This window comes from Cibotium barometz, chromosome 61 (assembly GCF_041138505.1).
Source record: "Cibotium barometz isolate CiBa-2024 chromosome 61, ASM4113850v1, whole genome shotgun sequence".
NCBI lineage: Eukaryota > Viridiplantae > Streptophyta > Polypodiopsida > Cyatheales > Cibotiaceae > Cibotium > Cibotium barometz.
The window spans coordinates 28,160,386-28,182,015 of NC_141106.1; the positions used below are offsets into that span (position 1 = coordinate 28,160,386).

Genomic DNA, 21,630 nt, shown 5'->3' on the forward strand with positions numbered 1-21,630 from the left:
TCTAATGCAAACAACTCCGCTGAAGCATGGGAAATCCTAGAGAAATTATTTGGGGCAAAAGGGAAGCACTCCAAGATAGGGCTGAAAATCCAATTCTTTAAACTTGAAAAGAAAGCTTCTGAGTCTTTACCTTCTCATCTTAATTATATGAAAAGCCTAATGTCACAACTTGCAACAATAGGAGCACCAATAGATGAGGAAGATGCCATTGCAGTTTTATTGAAAAGCATGCCTTATGATGAATATGGACATTTAGTGTCAACTCTCATGAATCTTCCGGATCCTACTTTAGAAGCCATTGAAGCTGCACTCCTTGAGGAGTACAAGAAGAAGCAAGAGAATATAGGGATAATGGAAGGGGCATACTTCTCCAACAACAAGTCACACTTCAAGAAGAAGAACTTCATCGACACAAAAGGAAAGAAGAAGACTTGTGGATTCTGTGGCAAGGACAATCATATTGAAGAAAATTGTTTCTTCAAACAAAAGGCACAAAAGGCATTTCTCGCAAGTCAAGACAAAGAAGAGCTTCAAGAAGAGGCCTCCGAAGAGGCCAATTTTATCAAAGAAGAATGGGCCTTTTGAGTAAAATCAAGGGATAGCCCATACCATGTTTAAACCTCTCCATCCTAAACATAACTATCTCATTGTAAGCTTTACTATGGTATTCTAGCATCATCCATCATTGCTAGCATTGTAAACCTAACTGGAATAAGACCTACGGGCACCAGCATGGTCATCATAACTAGTTTTTGTATGTTGTAACTAGAGCCTAGAATTGCCATCATAAAGGTAGCATTGTCATGGATTTGGTTGAAGGAGGGTTTGTTGGATATATCACCCAAATCCATTCAAAGGTTGAAAGGGGCTATATAACCTTGATTACATTACTCAAGACACATCCTCAAATGGGCGCCTACTTCAAATATAGCCTAGAGGGCATCTTGCTCATTTATGGCATACCCACATGGGGGAGATGGCATCTTATGCTTGTAAGACATCATAGGTGATGTCATGAGGTCATGTACTACTTGCCTATATAAGAGACTCTTGCTAATGAAGATAACAACTCGTGTGTTTCCATGTTTATGCCTAAGCCATGTCTCATTAGTATCTCCTAATCCACTCATAATCTTGTTTCTAATCATGACCTAATCATGACCATAACCATGTTTGATCCTCCTGAGATTTGCTAATCCACTCTCAACACCAAGAGAGACAATGCCATATGCAGGTAAGTCATATGCATCTGAGTTTCGAGTTCGTGGAGCACATGCCACCGTGCCCCATGAAACTTCTATGACGGCACATGGAGCCCATGCAGATAGGGCTGCCCCGTTGAATAAGGGGAAAAGAAAAAGAGAAGACCATGAGCCTCATGCCAGGAAGCTCAAGGAATTCAAAGCAGGTGACAAATCTGTCAAATTTGATGCTTTTCATGGTGAACATGATGCTTCTAAGGTGTTAGCATTTGTGGCACAGTTCGACATTGCTTTTAGCGATGAGGATTTCGCAGAAAAGTCAAAGGTGCGCCATGCTAGCATGTTTTTGAAAGGGACTCCTACTCATTGGTGGATCACTGAAAAGATCACCAAGGATCCCATTTCTACTTGGAAGGAATTCAAGGATAGATTTTATGCTCAGTTCTTGCCACCCAATGCAAAACAAACTCTCACTCAAAAGTGGGACAAGTTGGAGCAAAAAGACAATGAAAGTGTGCAACAGTATGTTAACAAATTCTGGAAAGTGTTGCTGGAAGTGACTCCCTTCATGCAAATCACAGAGGATGAAAGAAAGAGGAAGTTTCGTTCTGGACTTCAACCAGCATATCGATCGGGAATTGAATTGCACCCGAAACATACGTTGCAACAGCTCACAACTTTTGCTCTTGCCACGGAGCAATTGGTGCTCAAGATTAAGCAGGATCAAGGAGCTTCCAAGGGGAAGGACAAGGCTGTCCCAAATCAGCAAAAGGATGGACAGCCACCTAAAAAGAAATTCCAGGAGCCTTACAAGGGTGGTAAAGCTGAAAATAACACATCTAAAGAACAGGGCCCAAGGAAGAACAAATTCGGATTAACCCCGGAGCAAAGAGAGCAATATGCCAAGGATGGAAAATGCTTTTCTTGTGGTAGCAAAGACCACATGTTTCGGCAATGCCCAGATCGCAAACCAAAGCACAAGGACAAGCACACCAAAGCTAATGTACATGCGGTTCCTGATGTGCAAGGAAATACAAGTCATGATGCAAAAGAGCGAATGGTTTGCAAGGCTTGGGGGCAAATCAAGGATAAGCCCGCACTCTTCATGTTTGATGACTGTGCAACTGACAATTTCATCTCTATGCAAATGGCAGCTGCATTGGGTATTGAGGTTGAAAACATGGGACCTCAGATTGAAGCTGAAGCTGCATTTATTGGCAAAGAGGTGCAGGTTACCCCTTTGATAGGGAAGTTGCGCATCCATATCCAGGGCTACCTTGATAATGAGCATTTATTAGTTGCTCCACTGAATGGATGTGATGTATTGTTAGGCAAACCGTGGCATCATAGGCTTGAGCCCCGCAAAGACTACAAGTCCAATATGATTTCTTTTATGCATAAAGGCCGCATGCATTTTATTGATGCTGGCAAAGAAGGGGATTCCATCCCACTTGTATCACACATCCAAATTAATAAAGCAATGAAAAAGAGTCTTTCTGCGTACTTGGTTTTTGTGCGTGATAGTCTTGTCCAAATCATCAAAATGTGGATGCTATGTATAATGATAGGCTGAATTTTCTTAATGCATTCAATGACTGTTTTGCTCACTCGTTGCCAGGTGAACTACCTCCCCAAAGGCCCGAAGATCACCGCATAGATCTTGTGCCACGTAGTTCTCCACCTAACAAACCCGCATACCGAGTGAGTGCTGCACAACAAGAAGAAATCATGAAGCAGATAAACGAGCTTTTAGAGAAAGGTTTGGTTCAGCCCAGTTCCTCACCTTACTGCTCTCCTGTGCTTCTTGTTCAAAAGAAGGACGGATCATTCCGTATGTGTGTGGACTATAGAGCTTTGAACAAGCTTACCATCAAGAACAGATTCCCAATTCCACGTATTGATGATATCTTGGATAAGCTTGATGGCTCAGCTTGCTTTAGCAGACTTGATTTGAAGAGTGGTTATCACCAGATACGCGTGGTGCCACAAGATGTCCATAAGACTGCATTCAGGACAGCCTTCGGATTATATGAATTCTTGGTAATGCCTTTTGGTCTCACAAATGCTCCTGCTACTTTTAATCATATGATGGATAGGATATTCCGACCCCATCGCAAGTTCACAGGAGTCTTCTTTGATGATATCTTGGTTTTCTCCAAGAATGAGCAAGAACACAAAACTCATTTGGTCACAGTGTTCGAAGAGTTGCGGAAGCATAAACTTTTCGTCAATGCCAAGAAAAGTAAGTTCTTCCTTTCAGAGATTCATTATCTGGGACATATTGTATCCAAGGATGGAGTTACAATCGATCCTGCAAAGATAGAGACTATTCGGAATTGGCCCGAATTGCAAAACGTACATCAAGTACGTAGTTTTCTGGGATTATGTTCGTACTACAGGCGTTTCATAAGGCATTTTGCTATGATTGCCACTCCTCTACATGATCTCACGAAGAAGAAAACTGCTTTCAAATGGACTTCAAAGGAACAGGATGCTTTCTTGCAGCTCAAGCATGCGATCATATGTGGTCCAGTATTGATTGTTCCTGACTTGCACAAGTCATTCGCGGTTGAATGTGATGCTTGTGGTAATTGCATAGGAGCTGTCCTAAATCAAGAAGGGCATGCAGTTGCATACGAGAGCCGTCGTTTGCATGATGCTGAGCTTCATATGGATATCTATGAGAAAGAGCTCTTGGCTAAAATTCTCGCCTTAAAGATTTGGAAACATTACCTTCTTGGGGCTGAATTTGTAGTCAAGACAGATCATCAAAGCTTGAGATACTTTCTATCTCAAACTAAGCTTTCAAAGAAGCAGATGAGAATGGCAAACTTTCTTTCCATGTTTCATTTTCAGATTCTGCATACTCCAGGAAAGAAAAATGTGGTGGCCGATGCACTATCTAGGAGGCCTTATGTTGCTGCAGTCTCAGTGGCCTCTCATGGAGACTTATCTGCTATGAGAGATTTGTATCATTTGGATGCTGATTTTTGCCATATATAGACTGATTTGATGGCTGGTCATTCACATGCCTCTTATGTTATCAACGAGGGTTATCTTATGAAGGATAATTGCCTATGTGTGGTGAAGGATTTGCATCCAAAGGTTATGGACGAATGTCACGCTCCACCATATGCTGGTCATAGAGGTATTATGCCTACTACTCGCATGATTCAGAGGTATTTCTTTTGGCTGAGCATGCGTAAAGACATTGAGGCTTTTGTACGTGCATGTATTACTTGCCAAAAGGTGAAATTTGATAGGCAAAAGCCTCCAGGTTTGCTTCAGCCATTGCCTATTCCCTCGCAACCTTGGGAAAGTATCACGATGGATTTTATTATGGATTTGCCTAGATCCCAACATGGGAATGATGCTATTTGGACCATTGTGGACAGGTTTAGCAAGCAAGCTCATTTCTTGCCCGTCAAGAAAACCATTAAAGCTGATCATATGGTAAAGCTTTTTCTTGCTAATATTTTCAAGCATCATGGTATGCCTAAATCCATTGTTGGGGATAGAGATCCCAAGACTACAAGCCTCTTTTGGAGGACTTTATTTGATAATATGGGTACTAAACTTGAGTTTTCATCAACTTATCATCCCCAAACCGATGGCCAAAGTGAAGCTGCAAATTCAGCCGTATTGGATTTATTGAAGTGTTATGTGGCAAATCAAAAGACTGCATGGGAGAAGTATCTTCCACTTGTTGAGTTTGCCTACAACAATACGATCCATGCCTCCATAGGAAAGGCTCCGTTTGAGATTATTTATGGCAGAGTGGTTTTGCCACCCATCCTTCATACAAAGGATGAGATTTTTGCAGCTGATGAATATGTTCGTGACTTGGATGTAGCTTTTGGTCAGGTGCGGACAGCCATTACAAGATCTCAAGATAAGCATAAAATGGCTGCTGAGACAAGCATAGAAGGGACATGCAAGTCAAAGAAGGTGATTGGGTATTGCTGAAATTTGAGAAGGCTAGGCTTCGGAAGAGGCCAGGACGAGAAGGATCATATCCTAAGCTTTCTCCTCGCTATTATGGACCCTTCAAGGTGATTCAAAAGATCAATGAAGTGTCCTACAAGCTTGCTTTACCTAATCATTGGAAGATTCACAATGCTTTTCCTGTGAGTCTATTTCGGAAATATGTGGGGTCAGATCCTGATGAGCCTGTCACAGAAGATCCGCCAGAGATTAAAGAGCTTGAGGAGATCCTCCAGCCAGAACAGATTGTTTTTCACAAGGAGAGAAAGCTACCTGCACGAAAGCTTTCCAGGAGATACCTTGTGAAGTTTAAGAATTATTTGCCTATTGATGCCAAGTGGGTAAATGAAGACTATTTTGTTGATTATCCACAGTTGTTGCAGGCATATCTTGAGGCTTTTCAGTTGAGGTCAACTCTTTAGAAGCCCGGGGGGATGTCACCAATTGGCCGACCATTTGGTCCATCTCCAGATTTTGTGTCTCGTTCACTTGAGGCCAAGCCGGTGTCTCATGTGAAGAGTCCAGTATTTTGCTGACATGGACGAGAGCCAGACTGGTGCCACCCGTGTGTTAGCAGGATGGTGTCGTATGGACGGGAGCCAGACTGGTGCCACCCGTGTATGACCTGGACTGTGTTCGACCCATGGGATTGTCACGCCATGGAAGAGCCAGTATTCGTGCCGTGTTTTGCCTATGGAACTGTCACACCATAGGGAGACTCGTGCCTGGAACTGTGTCTTACCTATGGGACTGTCACTCCATAGGAAGACCAGGTTTTTATGTTTTTATGTCGTGCCAGTTTTGTGCCGACAGATATTTTGTACTTGTTCCATGAACGGGAGATATGTCCATGTTACTATTTGCACATGCACTCATGTTTTGCATGTTTGAAACTGTTTTCGCATGACATGTATTTGTGTGTTTGCCTGTTTGACGTGAAAGTTGGCTAAGAATTCGACCCAACGTGCTTGCCTAGCATTCATAACTGGCTGTGTGAAGATATATTTCAAAGAATGATGATTCATTTTCACCACTGAATCCGCACCAAGGAGATAATGTTTCCATGCACGATACGCATGAACAATAGCCGAAAATTCCTTGTCATATACTGGGTATCTTACTTGAGCCGCAAAGTGATTATGGCTGTCAAATGCAATAGCACGTCATTGTTGCATCAAGACGGCACTAGTGGCAATATCGGAAGCATCCGTATAAACATAAAAAGAGAGAGTAGGGTTAGGAATAGCCATGACAGGAAGCTGTCTTTAATCTTTCAAAAGCTTGTGTTGCGGCTTCAGTCCACTGGAATGCGGACTTTAAAAGTTCTGTGAGAGGAGCAGCTATTTCTGAAAATCGATGAACCTTTGCGTGATAGAAGTTGGCAAGTCCCAAGAAAGAACGAACATCATGGATGTTTGTAGGAGTTGGCCAATTGACAATAACCTGTATTTTCTTCGGATCCACAGAAATACTGTCTGCTGAAACAACATGTCCGAGGTACTCCAAGGATGTTTTGAAGAATTCACTTTTGCCTGGATTAATATAAAGAGCGTTGTCACGAAGCACCTGGCAGACGATCTTAAGATGTGCCTTGTGTTCTTTCATATTACGACTGAACACCAAGATGTCGTCAAGATAGATAATAACGAACTTGTCCAGAAAAGGACGAAAAAGATCATTCATCAAGCTCATAAATGTTGTAGGGTCATTGGTTAACCCGAATGGCATGACCAGGTACTCGTAATGACCATATTTTGTGCGAAAAGCTGTCTTATATTCATCACCTTCGCGAATACGAATCTGATGATATCCAGACTTAAGATCAATTTTGGAGAAGACCTTTGCATGGAGCAATTGATCAAACAATTCATAAATGCGCGGAAGAGGGTACTTATTCTTGATAGTCAACTTATTAAGGGCACGATAGTTGATGCAAAGACGCGTAGACTTATCCTTCTTTTTCACCAAAAGTACTGGAGCTCCAAAAGGGCTTTTGCTTGGTCGAATATGTTCTTTCTCCAAAAGTTCAGTAAGTTGTCGCTGTATCTCCTGAGATTTCTTAAAAGAAACTCGATATGGAGCACGAGTAGGTGGAGCACTGCCAGGAAGGAGATCAATAGCATGGTTAACTGGTCGCCGAGGTGGAAGAACCGCAGGTCCCAAGAAGCTCCTGAGGGAAAAGATCCAAGTATGGAGCAAAGAAAGGTTGCTTGAGGTACATCATCTTCGTATCCATGTCCTCGGGAGGATCATTGGCTGAATAGACCATTAAAAGTGCTGAGGAACAACCACTCTTGCGGACCCACCGTGTTGCTTGAAGAGCTGAAAGGGTTGGTCTCGGATGCCTTCGAGTGCCACAAGTGTATCATTTTGAGCAAATTGTATGGAATGGTTCCGGAAACTGATCAGGGGATCATATTGATACAACCATTCTTGACCAAGAATCATATCATAATGTGCCAAAGACATGACTTGGAAATCTAATTTGTCATGATAGTGTTGAATTCGAAAGGAGAGGTGTTTGGCAACGGTGTTACACAAGGATGTGGAACCATCGGCAAGCTCTACTTCATAAATAACAGCACTTTGAGAAGTCCGAATCTTCAATCTTTGGGTCAAGGTGGTTCCCACAAAGTTATGAGAACACCCACTGTCGATGAGCACATGAATAGGGTGATTGGAAATAGAACCTTGAAGAACCAAAACCTGAGTAGACCGCTGGGGTAACGGTGAAGAGGCAGGTTGAGCTATGGCAGTAGCGGTGATCACCGAAGCATGTGCAATAGCATGGTGATAAGTGATGGGTTGCCGATATTCTAATGTGCCACATTAGGTGAGATTTTAATGCCCAAGAAAATGGAAAAATCACACCTGAAGAAGATTGCGATAAATAATATTGTTGTCGTAGGAGAAGCACCAAGGAGATGGTGGCCAACAATCATACGAAAATCTGCAACGGGAAGCGGCTGGTCCAAGCAAAGGTAATTGACAGAGCAGAAAGCACACGATGGAGGGCTGAAGCGGGCCGAAGCCGGCAAGGAAGAAGAAAATCTGCAACGGGAAGCGGCTAGTCCAAGCAAAGGTAATTGACAGCAGGAAGCACACGATGGAGGGCTGAAGCGGGCTGAAGCCGGCAAGGAAGAAGGCGACTGCAGGTTGGCGCTCGCTGAAGATCGTGTGCAGGCGCAGGCTGAAAACTGCACGACTATATGGCAGTTGGCGCCGGTTCGTGAGGGAGCCCGTAAAGGTGTTTTTTTTTGTTTTTTTGTTTGGGGCTGAATTTGATGGGGCATTCTCTCGCGCTCTTCCATTCAATACTTGCTACACCCAATTTTAGGGTTTGGGCTGCCTGATTTTAGGGTTAGGGTTAGGTTGATTTCAGGGTTAGGATTAGGGTTAGGTTGATTTCAGGGTTAGGATTAGGGTTAGGGTTTGGGCATGTCACAGGGCGGAAAAAGTTTTCTCTGATACCACTGTAAAGCTTTTATAGCTTTATTAACATGATTAAGACTTAATTAATGAACATAAGACAAATACTGCAAGAAAAGACTGAGTGATTACATTGAGACGAGGGTCTTTCTTAAATAGAGGCCGAAAAGGTACAATTGAAGAGGCACATCCCTGTGAAAGGGTGTGGCTCTTGAATCAATGGTTATGTCCTTAGGACTTAGGGGTGTGTCTTTAATGAATAGGCTTGTCCTTTGATAGTGACCCATGTGCAAGGGTGTGACCCTTCACAGGTGTCTTTACAGTAATGAGAGATTAAGGAGTAATTAGGGAGAGATTATAAGAGTTAGTCACAATCGTGATAATGATGTCCACAAGCCCAAGGCTGCAAGGCTCCTAGGCTAGCCTAGAGCCTTTTAATCCTTTTATTAAGCATCTTCTAAGTGCTTCTAAATGCCTGCTATGCTAGGGTAACCCACGTGCTTGACTGTTTTCCAAGTGGATTAAGTGACAGACATCGACACCTATGACTTTGAATGACCTATGTAGCTCGTGCCTGACAGACATGTCCTTGATACATGTGTGTGTGTGTGTGTGCGCGTGTGTGTGGAGTGTGTGTGTGAGAGCATATCTTGATACAGAGTTCTACACCCACTATTGGGCACTGATGACGTTAGTGGGGATGTCGCAGTATCTAGTCCATACTATGCATAATGGAGTTGATAGTTATATAGTCTTGTGGGTTGACTACCATGAGTATATAACATGCACGTTCTGAAAAGGTGAGTTTGGACATGTTCCTGGATTCATCTAGGTATATAATTCAGCCGTATTAGCGGACATGCAAATTTCACATTGTGAAGTTTTCGTCCGAGTTGCGGCCAGTTGATATTGTGCTTATTCTTTCTATCTTAAGCAGTGCATTTGTCCTATCAACTACTTATTTACTATACTAATTCTTTCTATTTGCTACTTCCCTTAGGGCTAGGCTTCATTATGACTGAGTCTGCTCTGCATCTTCGGAGGTTTGTGAAACCGATCCCGTCAAGTGGGAAGGACTCCGTTGGACACCCACACGCTTAATAGCATAACTTTAAAACCACAAATTTAAAATGGACAACTTAATACAACTTGAAATTTAAATGAAATGAAATGGAAAGATGGACACCAGCACTGGGGCCGGAAAGCCGACCCTCCCCTCAATATATGATATATTTATTGGGAGTATTTAATGAATACAATGCTCCATGGGTTCCAAGAACCAGATGATGTCCATGTACATATGAAAACAGTTCCAAGAAGCAGATGATGTCCTTGTACATATGAAAACAGTACCAAACAAATAGGCTCGAAGTCGAATTTCGATGTAGAAGCTCGAAGCAGAACGACCACTAGTATGGTCCAATCTCTACGGTCCTGTGCTTTCATTGGACTCTGCGGAGAGCGCCTCACTGGTGTTCCAAGACCACGCACAAACAGGCGCTCTCGTACTAACGCCTGGCTCTCCCGATCTCAGCACCTTTGGACCGAGGTTCTCCAATAGAGCTTGGACAACCCGGCACCGAACGGGTGTTGGCCGTATAGGGAGTCGGGAATCCCTTACCAGATTTAAACACAAAATACTTTACTTAAATCTGAAATTCACTTACTTGTGGATAGCTGATAGAGAACCAATACCCGTGGTTTGATGAAGCCACCCAGGAGATGCGAAGTCCCCTTGTAGAACACCAGTGGAGAAGATGTAGCCACCCTTGTTGAAGAAACAGTTGCCTCGTGGTGAACCACCAAGACAAGTACCACTGCAAGAGACCACAGCTGCCTGCTATGAAAGGAGGAGTACCCACTTGCAAGGGAGAGGATACCCGATTGCAGTGTGGAAAGAAGGTGGTGTGGAGGAGCAGCCGGTTATGAAGAGAGTGTACACACACAGCTGCCTGCAAGAGAAAAAGGGCAACCAAGCTAAGAAGATAGTGGGCAGCCCTGCAGGTAAAACAGGCACAGCCGGTAGAGGATGGGCAGCCTGCAGGTAACACCAGCGCAAGGGAGAGGGCAGCGCAGCTTGCTGGTTTACTATCGCCTGGGAGAGTAGTCGCCTGGGGAAAAACAGCAGCAGCACGCTGCAGTTATGAGCAGCCGTACAGCTAGTTATGGCAGCCGCCTCTGGCCTGTACAGCAGCTCAGCCTATTGGAGGTGACAGCCGCCTGCTGAAGGGGCTGTAGGAGGGAAGATGGTGTAAGCGCAGCCCTTTTATGCAGTTGATAGGACAGCCAGCCGCTTGGGAAAAACAGGCGCAAGAGAGAGATGATCGCCGGTTGGTGAACAAACGCAAGATAGAAGCGATTGATCCGTATGCTTGAAGGAGGGAGCTTTTTTTAATAAAATTAAAGTGGAGTCTTCTCTAGTGAATTCCACGCATGCATGTGGGGGGACTCGTGTGGGTAGGTGACCATGCCCACCCCCACACTCACTTAAAAGTGGGGCTCCCTTCCTTGGCCCCTAAGTGGGTGCCCAAAGGGGGTGCCCACATTTAAGTGAATGTGAACACTTAACCTTATAAAACTAAAGGTTAGAAATAAAATAATAAAAACAACATGTGCGATATACTTACCACCTGTTCACATGCACCAAAACTCGTCAGAATACAGAGCAGACTTCACGACTCACTGGCAGGCGTCCCCGCTCAGTAAGTAACAATTGAGTATATTCCTCGTCTTACCAATGTGGTTGTGGATGCCCTCAGTCGTATGCCGCCAGCTTCGGTCTTGGCTATTTCTACAGTTGAAATGGATATACCTCAAAGTTTCAAGGATCGTTATTCAAAGAATCGTGATTTTGGAAATGCATTTCGAATTCTCAATTCTCAAAATGCAACTCCTTCCGAATTGAAGATTTATGGAGCATATACATTGATACTCATGTTCGAAGAGTCTTGGTGAAAGAACATCACGAGGTCACTTATGTTGCACACCCAGGCATCAACAAGATGTATCGTCTTTTGACGACTACATACTATTAGCCTCAAATGAAGCAAGATGTTATTAAGTTTGTCACAGCATGTCTTTCATGCCAACGTATGAAAGCTAGCAGACAAGTTCCAGCTGGTCTTTTTCCAATTTCCAATGAACGCTGGGAAAGTATTAGTCTGGATTTTATCACTTCATTGCCACGTTCTTCTAAAGGCAATACACAGATTCTTGTGGTGGTTAACAGATTTTCTAAGATGGCACATTTCATTCCATGCAAGAAAGCAGCCTAGACTTTGGATATTGCAATATCTTCAAACTTCATGGGTTGCCAAAATCTATAGTTTCTGATCGAGATTCAAAATTTACAAGACATTTTCGGACTTCAATATTCAAGTCTCACGGGAAGAATATTTACCTTTAGTGGAATTTGCTTATAATAATTCTTATCATTCAGCTATTAGAATGACACCTTTTCAAGCAGCTTATGGCCATACTCCCCTTGTTCCTGCCAACTTTGTTCTTCAACATAAAGTGGCTTTAGCAGACCAACTCATTCAAGAGATGCAAGATATTATGTTCCAGATTAAGGATAAGATGGTCAACGTACAAGAACAATATCAACGCACAGCTAATAAGCATCGTCATCACATTGAGTTTCAAGAAGGAGACTTGGTATTATTATATATTGCCCCTCATCGATACAAGACAGTGAAATCAGTCTTTCTAAAGCTTCGCCCAAGATATTATGGACCCTTTCGTATTATTAAGAACTCATCTCTTAGTTATAAGTTGGAATTACCGCCTTCTTGGGGTAGAATTCATCCAACTTTTCATATTTCTTGGCTCAAGAAGTTTGTGGACGGTGATTTTCCAGTTTTAGATGTTTTGGATTATGTTCCAGAAATCAAAGATGAACACATACTCTTAATTCCAGAGACAATTCTTGATGTTAGACAGAAAGAAACACGACATAAGCTCACTATAGAATTTTTGGTTAAATGGAAAGATCTTAATGATTCTGACTCTACTTAGCAAAGTGATGAAGACTTACAGGCATATCCAGAACTTCTTCGGGAATTCTTTCAAAGACAACCATCTCGTCTTAGCCGGAGTCTTATTTTAAGTGGGAGGGAATGTCATGATTGTCACTAACTCTCATAATCTCTTCCTAATTACTCCTTAATCTCATTAACTGTAAAGACACCTGTGAAGGGTCACACCCTTGCACATGGGTCACTATCAAAGGACATGCCTATTCATTAAAGACACAACCCTAAGTCCTAAGGACATAACCATTGATTCAAGAGCCACACCCCTTCACAAGGATGTGCCTCTTCAGTTGTACCTTTTCAGCCTCTATTTAAGAAAGGTCCCCATTTCAATGCAATCACTCAGTCTTTTCTTGCAGTATTTGTCTTATGTTCATTAATTAAGTCTTAATCATGTTAATAAAGCTATAAAAGCTTTACAGTCATAGGCCACACCTAAGAAGGCATACAAGGGGCCTTGCAGCCAGTCGGCCGGCATTGGCAACATGGGACAACCTCGGTGGGTCCAACAGCAGTCGGCCAGCAGCATTAATCAAGCGCACCACATGTGTGAAGCCAAGATTTGATAAATAGCATTTAATGCTTAATATTCAGAAATCATGGGTTTTCCTACTGACCGACACCAGCATGTTTCCACCGACCAGCAGCCTAGATGCAAATATAAGGAAGTCCCTCGGTCCTTGATAAAATCATGTCATTCTTCACCCAATTCAATCATAGATTAGTGCAGAAGTATGTTTGCTTGAGACTTAGGTCTTGTGCATAGATCATTCCCAGCAACTTAGTGCTTCAATCCCAAGGCTGCCCGAAGTTTTCTTCAGCATTCAGCCTTCAGTAGTGCATCTCCCTCAGCAGATCTGGCTGTGCATACGGCTTTCCGAAGTGGCCTACATCATCCTTCCATTTGGCATTCTTTGTCAATCATTCTTAGTAAGTTTTTTGCATTGTTCCAAAAAAGTAATAAGGTAAATACTCCTGCTTGCAAGAGGGGGCCCTTTAAGTGGGTAGATTGGGACCCAATCTGTCCTTTCTGCATTCTCTCTCTCTTCAGCTCTGTATCCTATGAATAAAGATAAAGTGGATTGCTTAATGCTCACTAACATAAAGGTATAAAGGTCTTGTTGTGCGTTACACGATCATACCACTTGCATGTTACATGGTAACCAAGTTGGGCAGCACCTATGTAGCAGGTCAAGTAGGCCAACCCTATCACGGACCATAAATGGTTCTATAAATAGACATAGCCTTACACAGCAGCCAGGCAGCTACAGCAATGGTCAAGGATTCATCTGATGGCAAGAATCTGCAGTAAACAACCAGCAATTGAGGAGCATCAGTGATTTCCATCAACTTGGACACCTCTCTATTTGTTGATCACTTCGTAGTTAGCAGACAGTCATTGCATATATCTGATTGTTCAATTGAGCTTGGGTTCTTGGGATTCACACCAGGATTAGCGTACATACTTGTGTGTGATTGTGTGTATTCAGGTCTCCATTCACACTTTCACACCATCAGTAGTCTTACATTGCTTAGGACCAGCAAAGAATTTCTTTCCCAGCATTTTGTCTATGTGTTAGTCGTTTGGCTAGGGAAGCAACCCATAGAGTCATGAGAGAACATGAGAGAACACCCATATTTGAGGAAAGTCAGATTTGTGTTGGTAGAAGCCTAGGATATCTGCCAAAAGAAAAATCCAGCATCCTGCCTGTATTCTGCCTTATTAGGGAGGAGACTGCAGAATTACGAGAGCATAGATCAATGTTGGGAAGCCTTAGTTTAAGTATCTTGCTGATTTCCAAGTTCTTCAGCATTCGTCATCATAGCTGCGGATAAGCAGATGCCAACATGGCCCAAGATGATGTCAACTGGACTCAAAAGCTTGTCAGTAGGAGCTGCAGGCAGATGGGCAGCAGTGTTTTTTTTTTTTGGAGGACCCAAAAAATCTGTAGCCAAAGGTTGTAACCCTTCTCCTTTTTAGACTCCTCCCATACCTCTCTCGTCTTCTTTTTCAATTCTCATTTTCTACATTTTATATATATATGTGTGTGTGTGTGTGTGTGTGTGTGTGTGTGTGTGTGTATGTATGTGTGTGTGTGTGTGTGTGTGTGTGTATATATGTGTGTATATATATGTGTGTGTATATATGTATGTGTATATATGTATGTATATATATATGTGTATGTGTGTGTGTGTGTATATATATATATATGTTTTTTTTTTTTGTGTGTGTGTGTGTGTGTGTGTGTGCACACTATATGTGTGTGTGCACACACACATATATATATATATGTGTGTGTGTGTGTGTGTGTGTGTGTGTATACTCCCTTTGAATAGTCATATTTGTGGCGACCATCCTCCCCCCAAGCCTCCCCATTGATCACTCTTTAGGCGATCACCATATGTGACAGTTTGTGGGCATGCCGGTGGATAGCAGATATGTAGGTCGGCAAGTTGTAACCAGCACGGGGGCAGCAGTCAGGTAGTAGATCAAGCAAGTCAACCCCAGGGGGATTATGGACATGCTCTGTGGACACATGGAAGGTTCACCATCTCATCCCTCGAATGATGAAGTTCTTAGTCACATTTGTAATCCCATTTCCCTAAGACTGAGCTTGCAGCCCTTGGAGGCCACACACAGACTGTAGAGGTGGTTTAACCTTTATGGACACATGGAGGGGTCACCAGCTCTAGCAAAGGCATAGATGTCTGGAGCCCACCAGTGGTTCCTCAGACACGTATGCTGTACTAAATTGACCTACTCAGTTCATCTTCTATTTCTTTATTGTTATAGCTCTTGGGCATGCCGTACACATCTCCTATTAGAGATTTATATACACATTGCACCTTCATGGTCTCATAAGCCATTTTGGCCTCCCCCAGATGTTAATAGATCTCTCTCTCTCTCTCTCTCTCTCTCTCTCTCTCACACACACACACGTGCACGTGCACGTGCGCATATTAAGGAGCAGATCCAGATGATTGCTCACCCTTATTACAGTGCAAAAATGCATATATGATTGTACATGTGAAGTACTAAAAGTTGGTACTTACAGTCAAAACATCATAGAACTGCTGCTTCCACAGAAGCTTCGTATAAATCCATGCATGCATCTCTTCAGCTTTTGCAGATTCAGGGATGTTAGGATCAATTAGAAGAGAAAAAACATCCTGCTCTTGCAGCTTCTCAGTCCCTGAAACTTCTGCAATTATTTAGCAGCATCAGATGAGAACACTGTCCTTGGCAATTCCAAAATTCAAGAAAAATAACTAAATTTTTAAAGATGTTTAAGTGGTTAGGTCTAGATTTAAGCAAAAGATCTTTAAATAGCTGCCAATGAGGTGATAGCTCAAGTGGTGAAGGTGTTTGCCTAGGACCAAGAGGTCCTTGGTTCAAAAACCCCCTTGGTGCTTCCTCGGCGGCATCCCCTACGGGTGGATGAATAAGCGCCTATGGGTGGCTGTCTACGGACGATGAAATTTGGTAACTATGGGAGGATCTTGGGCCAAAGACCAGTTGAAAAAAAAAAAAAAAAAAGATCTTTAAATAGCTCCAAAGAATGGGTTTCTTGGAGAATAATTCATTGAGCTTACCTCCATGGCAGGCCAGTTGTTTAGAAAAGGATCCATCAGATGTGTTAACATCCTCTGTATCAGAAGCTTCTTTCAAGCATTCCTCAGTCGGCAAGTTGAGAACTTCACTGCCATGAGAAGCATCAGAAGATATCCAGCTTTCGCGCTTCCTCTGGTCCAATCTGATTTTAATGTGAAGAGATGCATCAGCTTGTGGTGTGATTGCATCTTTGCTCATAAATCATCTCAGATTTTCTAAGAGAAACAGCTCCAAAAACTTTAAAAACCATGAACGACACATGTGACATATGCATAATCAAGGAATCAACTTTTCATGCATACATGTTCTTGTGTAAGTTCTCTACCCTCACTCAACATCATCCCATTGCAAAAGGGGAAAAAATGCAACGTTTTCACTTAGTTAGGAGAACATGTTGCCTCTAAAGGAACTTGCGCTTGCAGCTTCAATAGTGGAAAAAACATGCCGATTGCAGTATGTAGATCTATAAATTAAGAAAGTGTGAAGGGTGAAAGACGCAAGTCAAGGGCCTTTGATTTTCAAATTAAAAAAAGAATTTGACATCAATGCAAGTGTACAAGCTGGAGGGTCTTAAATGGCATTAGGATTGCTAGGAAGATCGTCATACAGGATGAATATCCACCTTCAGATGGGAAAAAACCACCCACGAATTGGTCTTTTTTTGAAGGAGGTGTTTGTGTTTTAACTCCCAACACTCCAAGGTTCAGCGGGCCAAGCATGGTTTCTCACATGTGAAAGTAACCTCAAAATAAAAGTCTTTGCCTTACAGAAGACTCACTTCATATCTCTCATCCACTAATATTTGAATATTCATTATATATATATATGTACCTAGATGAATCCAAGAACATGCCCAAATTCACCTTTTAGGAACGTGCATGTTATATACTCGTGGTAGTCAACCCACAAGACTATATAACTATCAACTCCATTATGCATAGTATGGACTAGATACTACGACATCCCCACTAACGTCATCAGTGCCCAATAGTGGGTGTAGAACTTTGTATCAAGATATGCTCTCACACATGCACTCCACACACACACACATAAGAGCATATATTCACACAAAGGCCTTCATATTGAGTTTCTGTCAAACCTCTAGAGATGTAGGGCAGACTCGGCCATAATGAAGCCTAGCACTAAGGGAAGTAGCAAATAGAAAGAATTAGTACAGTGAATAAGTAGTTGATAGGGCAAATGCACCGCTAAAGATAGAAAGAATAAGCACCAACTACATCAAGGTAGTTTCAAACATACGAAACGATACGAGTTTAGTACGTGGTATAGAACGTTGCCGACTGATAAAGTACGTAAAAAACGTTACGTACTTTTTAATGTTAAAATCATGTGTGTGTGTGTGTGTGTGTGTGTGTGTGTGTGTGTGTGATTGGTCAAGAAAGCTCAAAGTCTATATCTAATATCCTTTTCTAGACAAGGAGTGATGTATCAACACATATCACATTCTGCATTTTAGTCTATCTAAAAATTTCAGCGTAACAAGTGCAAGTCCAAAAAAATAATAAAAATAGGTTTGAAGCGTTCTAAAACTTTTGCAAGTACAAAACGTCCTAAATAATTAAAAAACGGGTTTTAAATGCAACCTTGACCTACATAAAGGGCAACTGAGAAGGAGAAAAACATGTACCCTCTATACTGTTCAAAAACACAAAGGAACTTACATTGAGATGGATATAAAAGGCCAGCTTTGGTCTTGAGCATAAGCATGCAGTATTAAGATAAAAAACTGCAAAACTGTTAATCCTGCTTCCCAAATGGTTATTACTTCAGGAGTCCACACCTACAAACAATTGTAAATTGAAAAATTTATGTTAAAGCATCTGGAAAACAGTCTTTCAAATCACAAACACAACCACACTCTAAAAATTCTTCCTGTCATCAAACGTGAAACATGGAAAACCAAGAAAAAAACGTGAGGCATCAGCCAGTACCCAAAATCTTTATACCTAAAGGAGATCTATTTAGCTTCTTGGAGGTGGAGTCGAAGCATATAGCTTTCCAAAAGGCTTAACAAGTGGGGTTTGACAGTGTGATAGCACAAAATTCACAGTTATAGGAAAGAGCAGTCCAAACAAGTTGGAGAAGTGGTGCGGAGCTAATACTGAATCCAATGTTGTGAAAGAGGGGGGGGAAAAAAAATGGACCAAAGTAATCAATAAGCACAATACAACACCCAGCTACTCTTATGGAGGACAGGAAAGAGAAAGCCCTCGTAAGGGTATCAAGAATACCAAAACGAGCAGGTGCTTGAATAAAAGATGGAATCGCAATACATAATGTGAAAAGAGCTTGGGGAGTAACTGTACCCTTTCACTACAACTCCTATTTTGGAACTAATCTTGTTTGTCCAGTGTTTAGGAGATCTATGGGTGCAGCAGTCGGTATCAGAGCATGCTTAAACGGCGGGAAGACAATGATGCCACACGGGCAAAGGGTTCTATAAGAGCTTTTATGGTTTCAAAGAAAACCCAAGTATTCCTCTACACCTCTATTGCTAGGGTTTCATGCATACTAGTTTTTGAAAGTATTGTCTTTTTCTAGATCCATGCTTTCTCCACATGGTATGAGAGCCATGGTGGCTAGGTTAGGAGGTTAAAGCCTAATTAGAGGATGTCTTATTTGATGTCTTAGCATATACCCAAAACCGGGCCCAGGGGACTAAGGTCTTCGACACACTTGTGCATGACCATCAACCTCAACTTAAACATTTAAACACTGGCCACAAGCATTAAACATAGTCACACTTGCTGAAGTACAAAATCATATGCACATGACACAACACCGGGACCGGAACGGCCGGCCCCCCTTCGATGGAATTCTCTATTCCTCGGGAGTAATCTTTCAAACAAAGGATGCGGGTGCTCAGCACCGAAATTTTCCAAGTACATATAATTTCCAATCAAAGAGAGAAATTGAATTTGCGAGAACATTGTCCCACATACTCACAAAATACCAGGCTCTTTTTAGCAACTTGTGGACCCAGGCACTCCAACTTGTGTTTTGTCCATAATTCATTAAAATAGTCCACTTCTGGTGTGTATTCACTTATACATTATTCGTTGTTGGCTGGCCGCCCAACTTCACTGAGTGTGTACACATACACTTATAAACATTATAAACCATATAAATGAATAAAATCCCATAAAACTTATGTTTTGTGGCCATCTTTCACCCATGTCCATGCCAACTAAACGTCTATAAAGGCTCCATATCAAATCCTAACCTCCACAAGTGTTCTACCATCTGAAATGTCCATATCTCATAAATATAAGCCTGTACTTGTGCACACCATACCATGTATGTGTGAAACCATAGTCCACATAAGTTCCAGAGTGTCTGGAAACCCATCACCTTGGAAAAATTCCCCGTTCACATCCATTGTGCTGATCGGACACTGTCCAAATCATAAGGGTGGACCAAATGGTGACATTCCCCCCTTCTCATAAGCAATTGTCCGCAACTATAAGCAATTGGCCGCAACTATTGTCCGCAACTATAAGATAGTTGTAGTTCATAGAAATTTCAGTTTTGAGTAGCATATCTTGTAATGTCAGATCCCTCCAAATCAAAATTATTGTCAAGCACAGGCATAAGAGCCAATTGTATTGTTCCATAGAATAAGTGATCAACTACCAAAAATCAAAGCCAAGACCCCTGAATACAAGCCCATGTAGCCATGAGAGTATGGATGGTATCACCCCATATAGTACAAATGCACTAAGACTCAAAAATCTGGACACCCTCAAATACCTCTGTGCATCTAGCTCTCCAGATCTGCCATGCTATAATAGTGGCAAAAATATCCCAAAAGGTCTAAATCCTTTGTCTGGGGGTGTATAATGTGAATGAGGGACATCCTGCAACAAACCTTACTCCACGAATAAAATAGCAATGTCTGTATCACTGCCCTCGTAGAAAAGTTGCGGACCAACAGTGCATTGATAAAGAGCTTATGTGTTAAGTAGCAAGCTACGCTCCCCCCTCTCCTATGCGTCACTGCCAGCAACTCCCCTCCGTCACCTGCGCCCTCTCTCTTGCCCTTCGCCACCTGCGCCCCCCTCTTCTCCCCCTTTGGCGCCTGTGTCTCGCCCCTACCCTACCCGACTTCACCCCCTGCCCGCCTACGCCCTCTTTTCCACCCCTGCTCGCCTGGCCCCTAGCCTACCCCCTTGCCCTTCACCACCTGCACCCCCCTTTGTTTTTTTTCTTTTTCTTTTCTTTTTTTCTTTTTTCTTTTCTTTTCTTCTTTTCTTTTTTGCTTTTTTCTTTTCCTTTCCTTTTCTTTTTTCTTTTTCTTTTTTTTTCTTTTTTTTCCTTTTTTTTTGGGGATGTAAACCCTCCCGCCCTTTGTGCGTACCTCTCATCAGCCTCCCTCCTGTCTACTATAGGCCCCCACCCACTTTGCCCTTTGCCCTCCTGCCTGCCCTCCTCCAGCTGCACCTTCCTAGCCTCCCCCCCCCCCCCCCCCCCCCCCCCCCCAAAAAAAAAAAACCCCCACCGATTGTGCCTTTCATCGGATACCCACCCAACCCTCTGCTCCCCTTCTCATTCCGTCTCCCTTAGGCCTTCCGCCCTTGCTTCGTTGCCAGCTACTCTCTCTATCGCCTATCTTCGTGCCCTCTTCAGCGTACTAAAAATTCTTTTTCTATTCAAGGACATCAGCATATTTGTTTGCTTTATATTCGTTGATGTATTGATCCTCGCTTGCGAGCCCGTCGATTGTTCTTGAATAAATTCTTGAAAGGGGGTGGGGCTTTTCTTTTTCTTTTTTCCTTTTTTTTCCTTTTTTCTTTTCTTTTTTTTCTTCTTTTTCTTCTTCTTCTTTTCTTTTCTTTTTTTCTTTCTTTTCCTTTCTTTTTTTCTTTTCTTTTTTCTTTTTTCTTTTTTCTTTTTTCTTTTCTTTTCCTTTATGCGCCTTCCGCCCCTTCATTTCCTCTCTTCTCCGCCATCTCTAACCCGTCCTTGTTCCTCCGGCAGCGCCCTCAGGTTGTGGGTATTTCTTCATTTTCTCGGCAAGTTTCGGCCTCTTCTGGTCTTCGCTCCTAGGAGGACTCCATGGCAACCGCCCCGTCTCCCACAACCATAGTCACCAGAAATGTTTCGGGGTTTTTTGACGTTTCGGGACAAAACATTTCATCTTTCGGCTACAAAACACAGAGGTTTTATAATTTTTTCTATATAAATATAATAAAATGGTTGAGAACTTGTAGTTTGTAGAATTATTTGTAGGCCTACCTAGTGCTAGCTAGGCACTTAAAATATGGTAAAAGCTTAGGCAATTGTAGTCATAATTGGACAATTGGGGAGTTGTGGAATTGTGACTCGTGAGAAATTGGGCAATTGTGAG

At 42.4% G+C, this 21,630-nt stretch overlaps 1 protein-coding gene across 2 annotated transcripts in view; it reads right to left on the minus strand.

Annotated features, from left to right (window-relative positions):
• The window catches only part of MHX (magnesium/proton exchanger), a 57,689-nt gene that overhangs the window by 24,994 nt on the left and 11,065 nt on the right, over positions 1-21,630 (minus strand). For both annotated transcript variants that reach the window (XM_086794613.1, XM_086794614.1), the window contains exons 3-5: positions 17,945-18,063; positions 16,244-16,404; positions 15,704-15,852 (exon numbers count right to left, since the gene is read on the minus strand). In XM_086794613.1, coding sequence (XP_086650739.1) covers positions 15,704-15,852; positions 16,244-16,404; positions 17,945-18,063 — 429 coding nt within the window. The remainder of the gene's footprint in view (positions 1-15,703; positions 15,853-16,243; positions 16,405-17,944; positions 18,064-21,630) is intronic.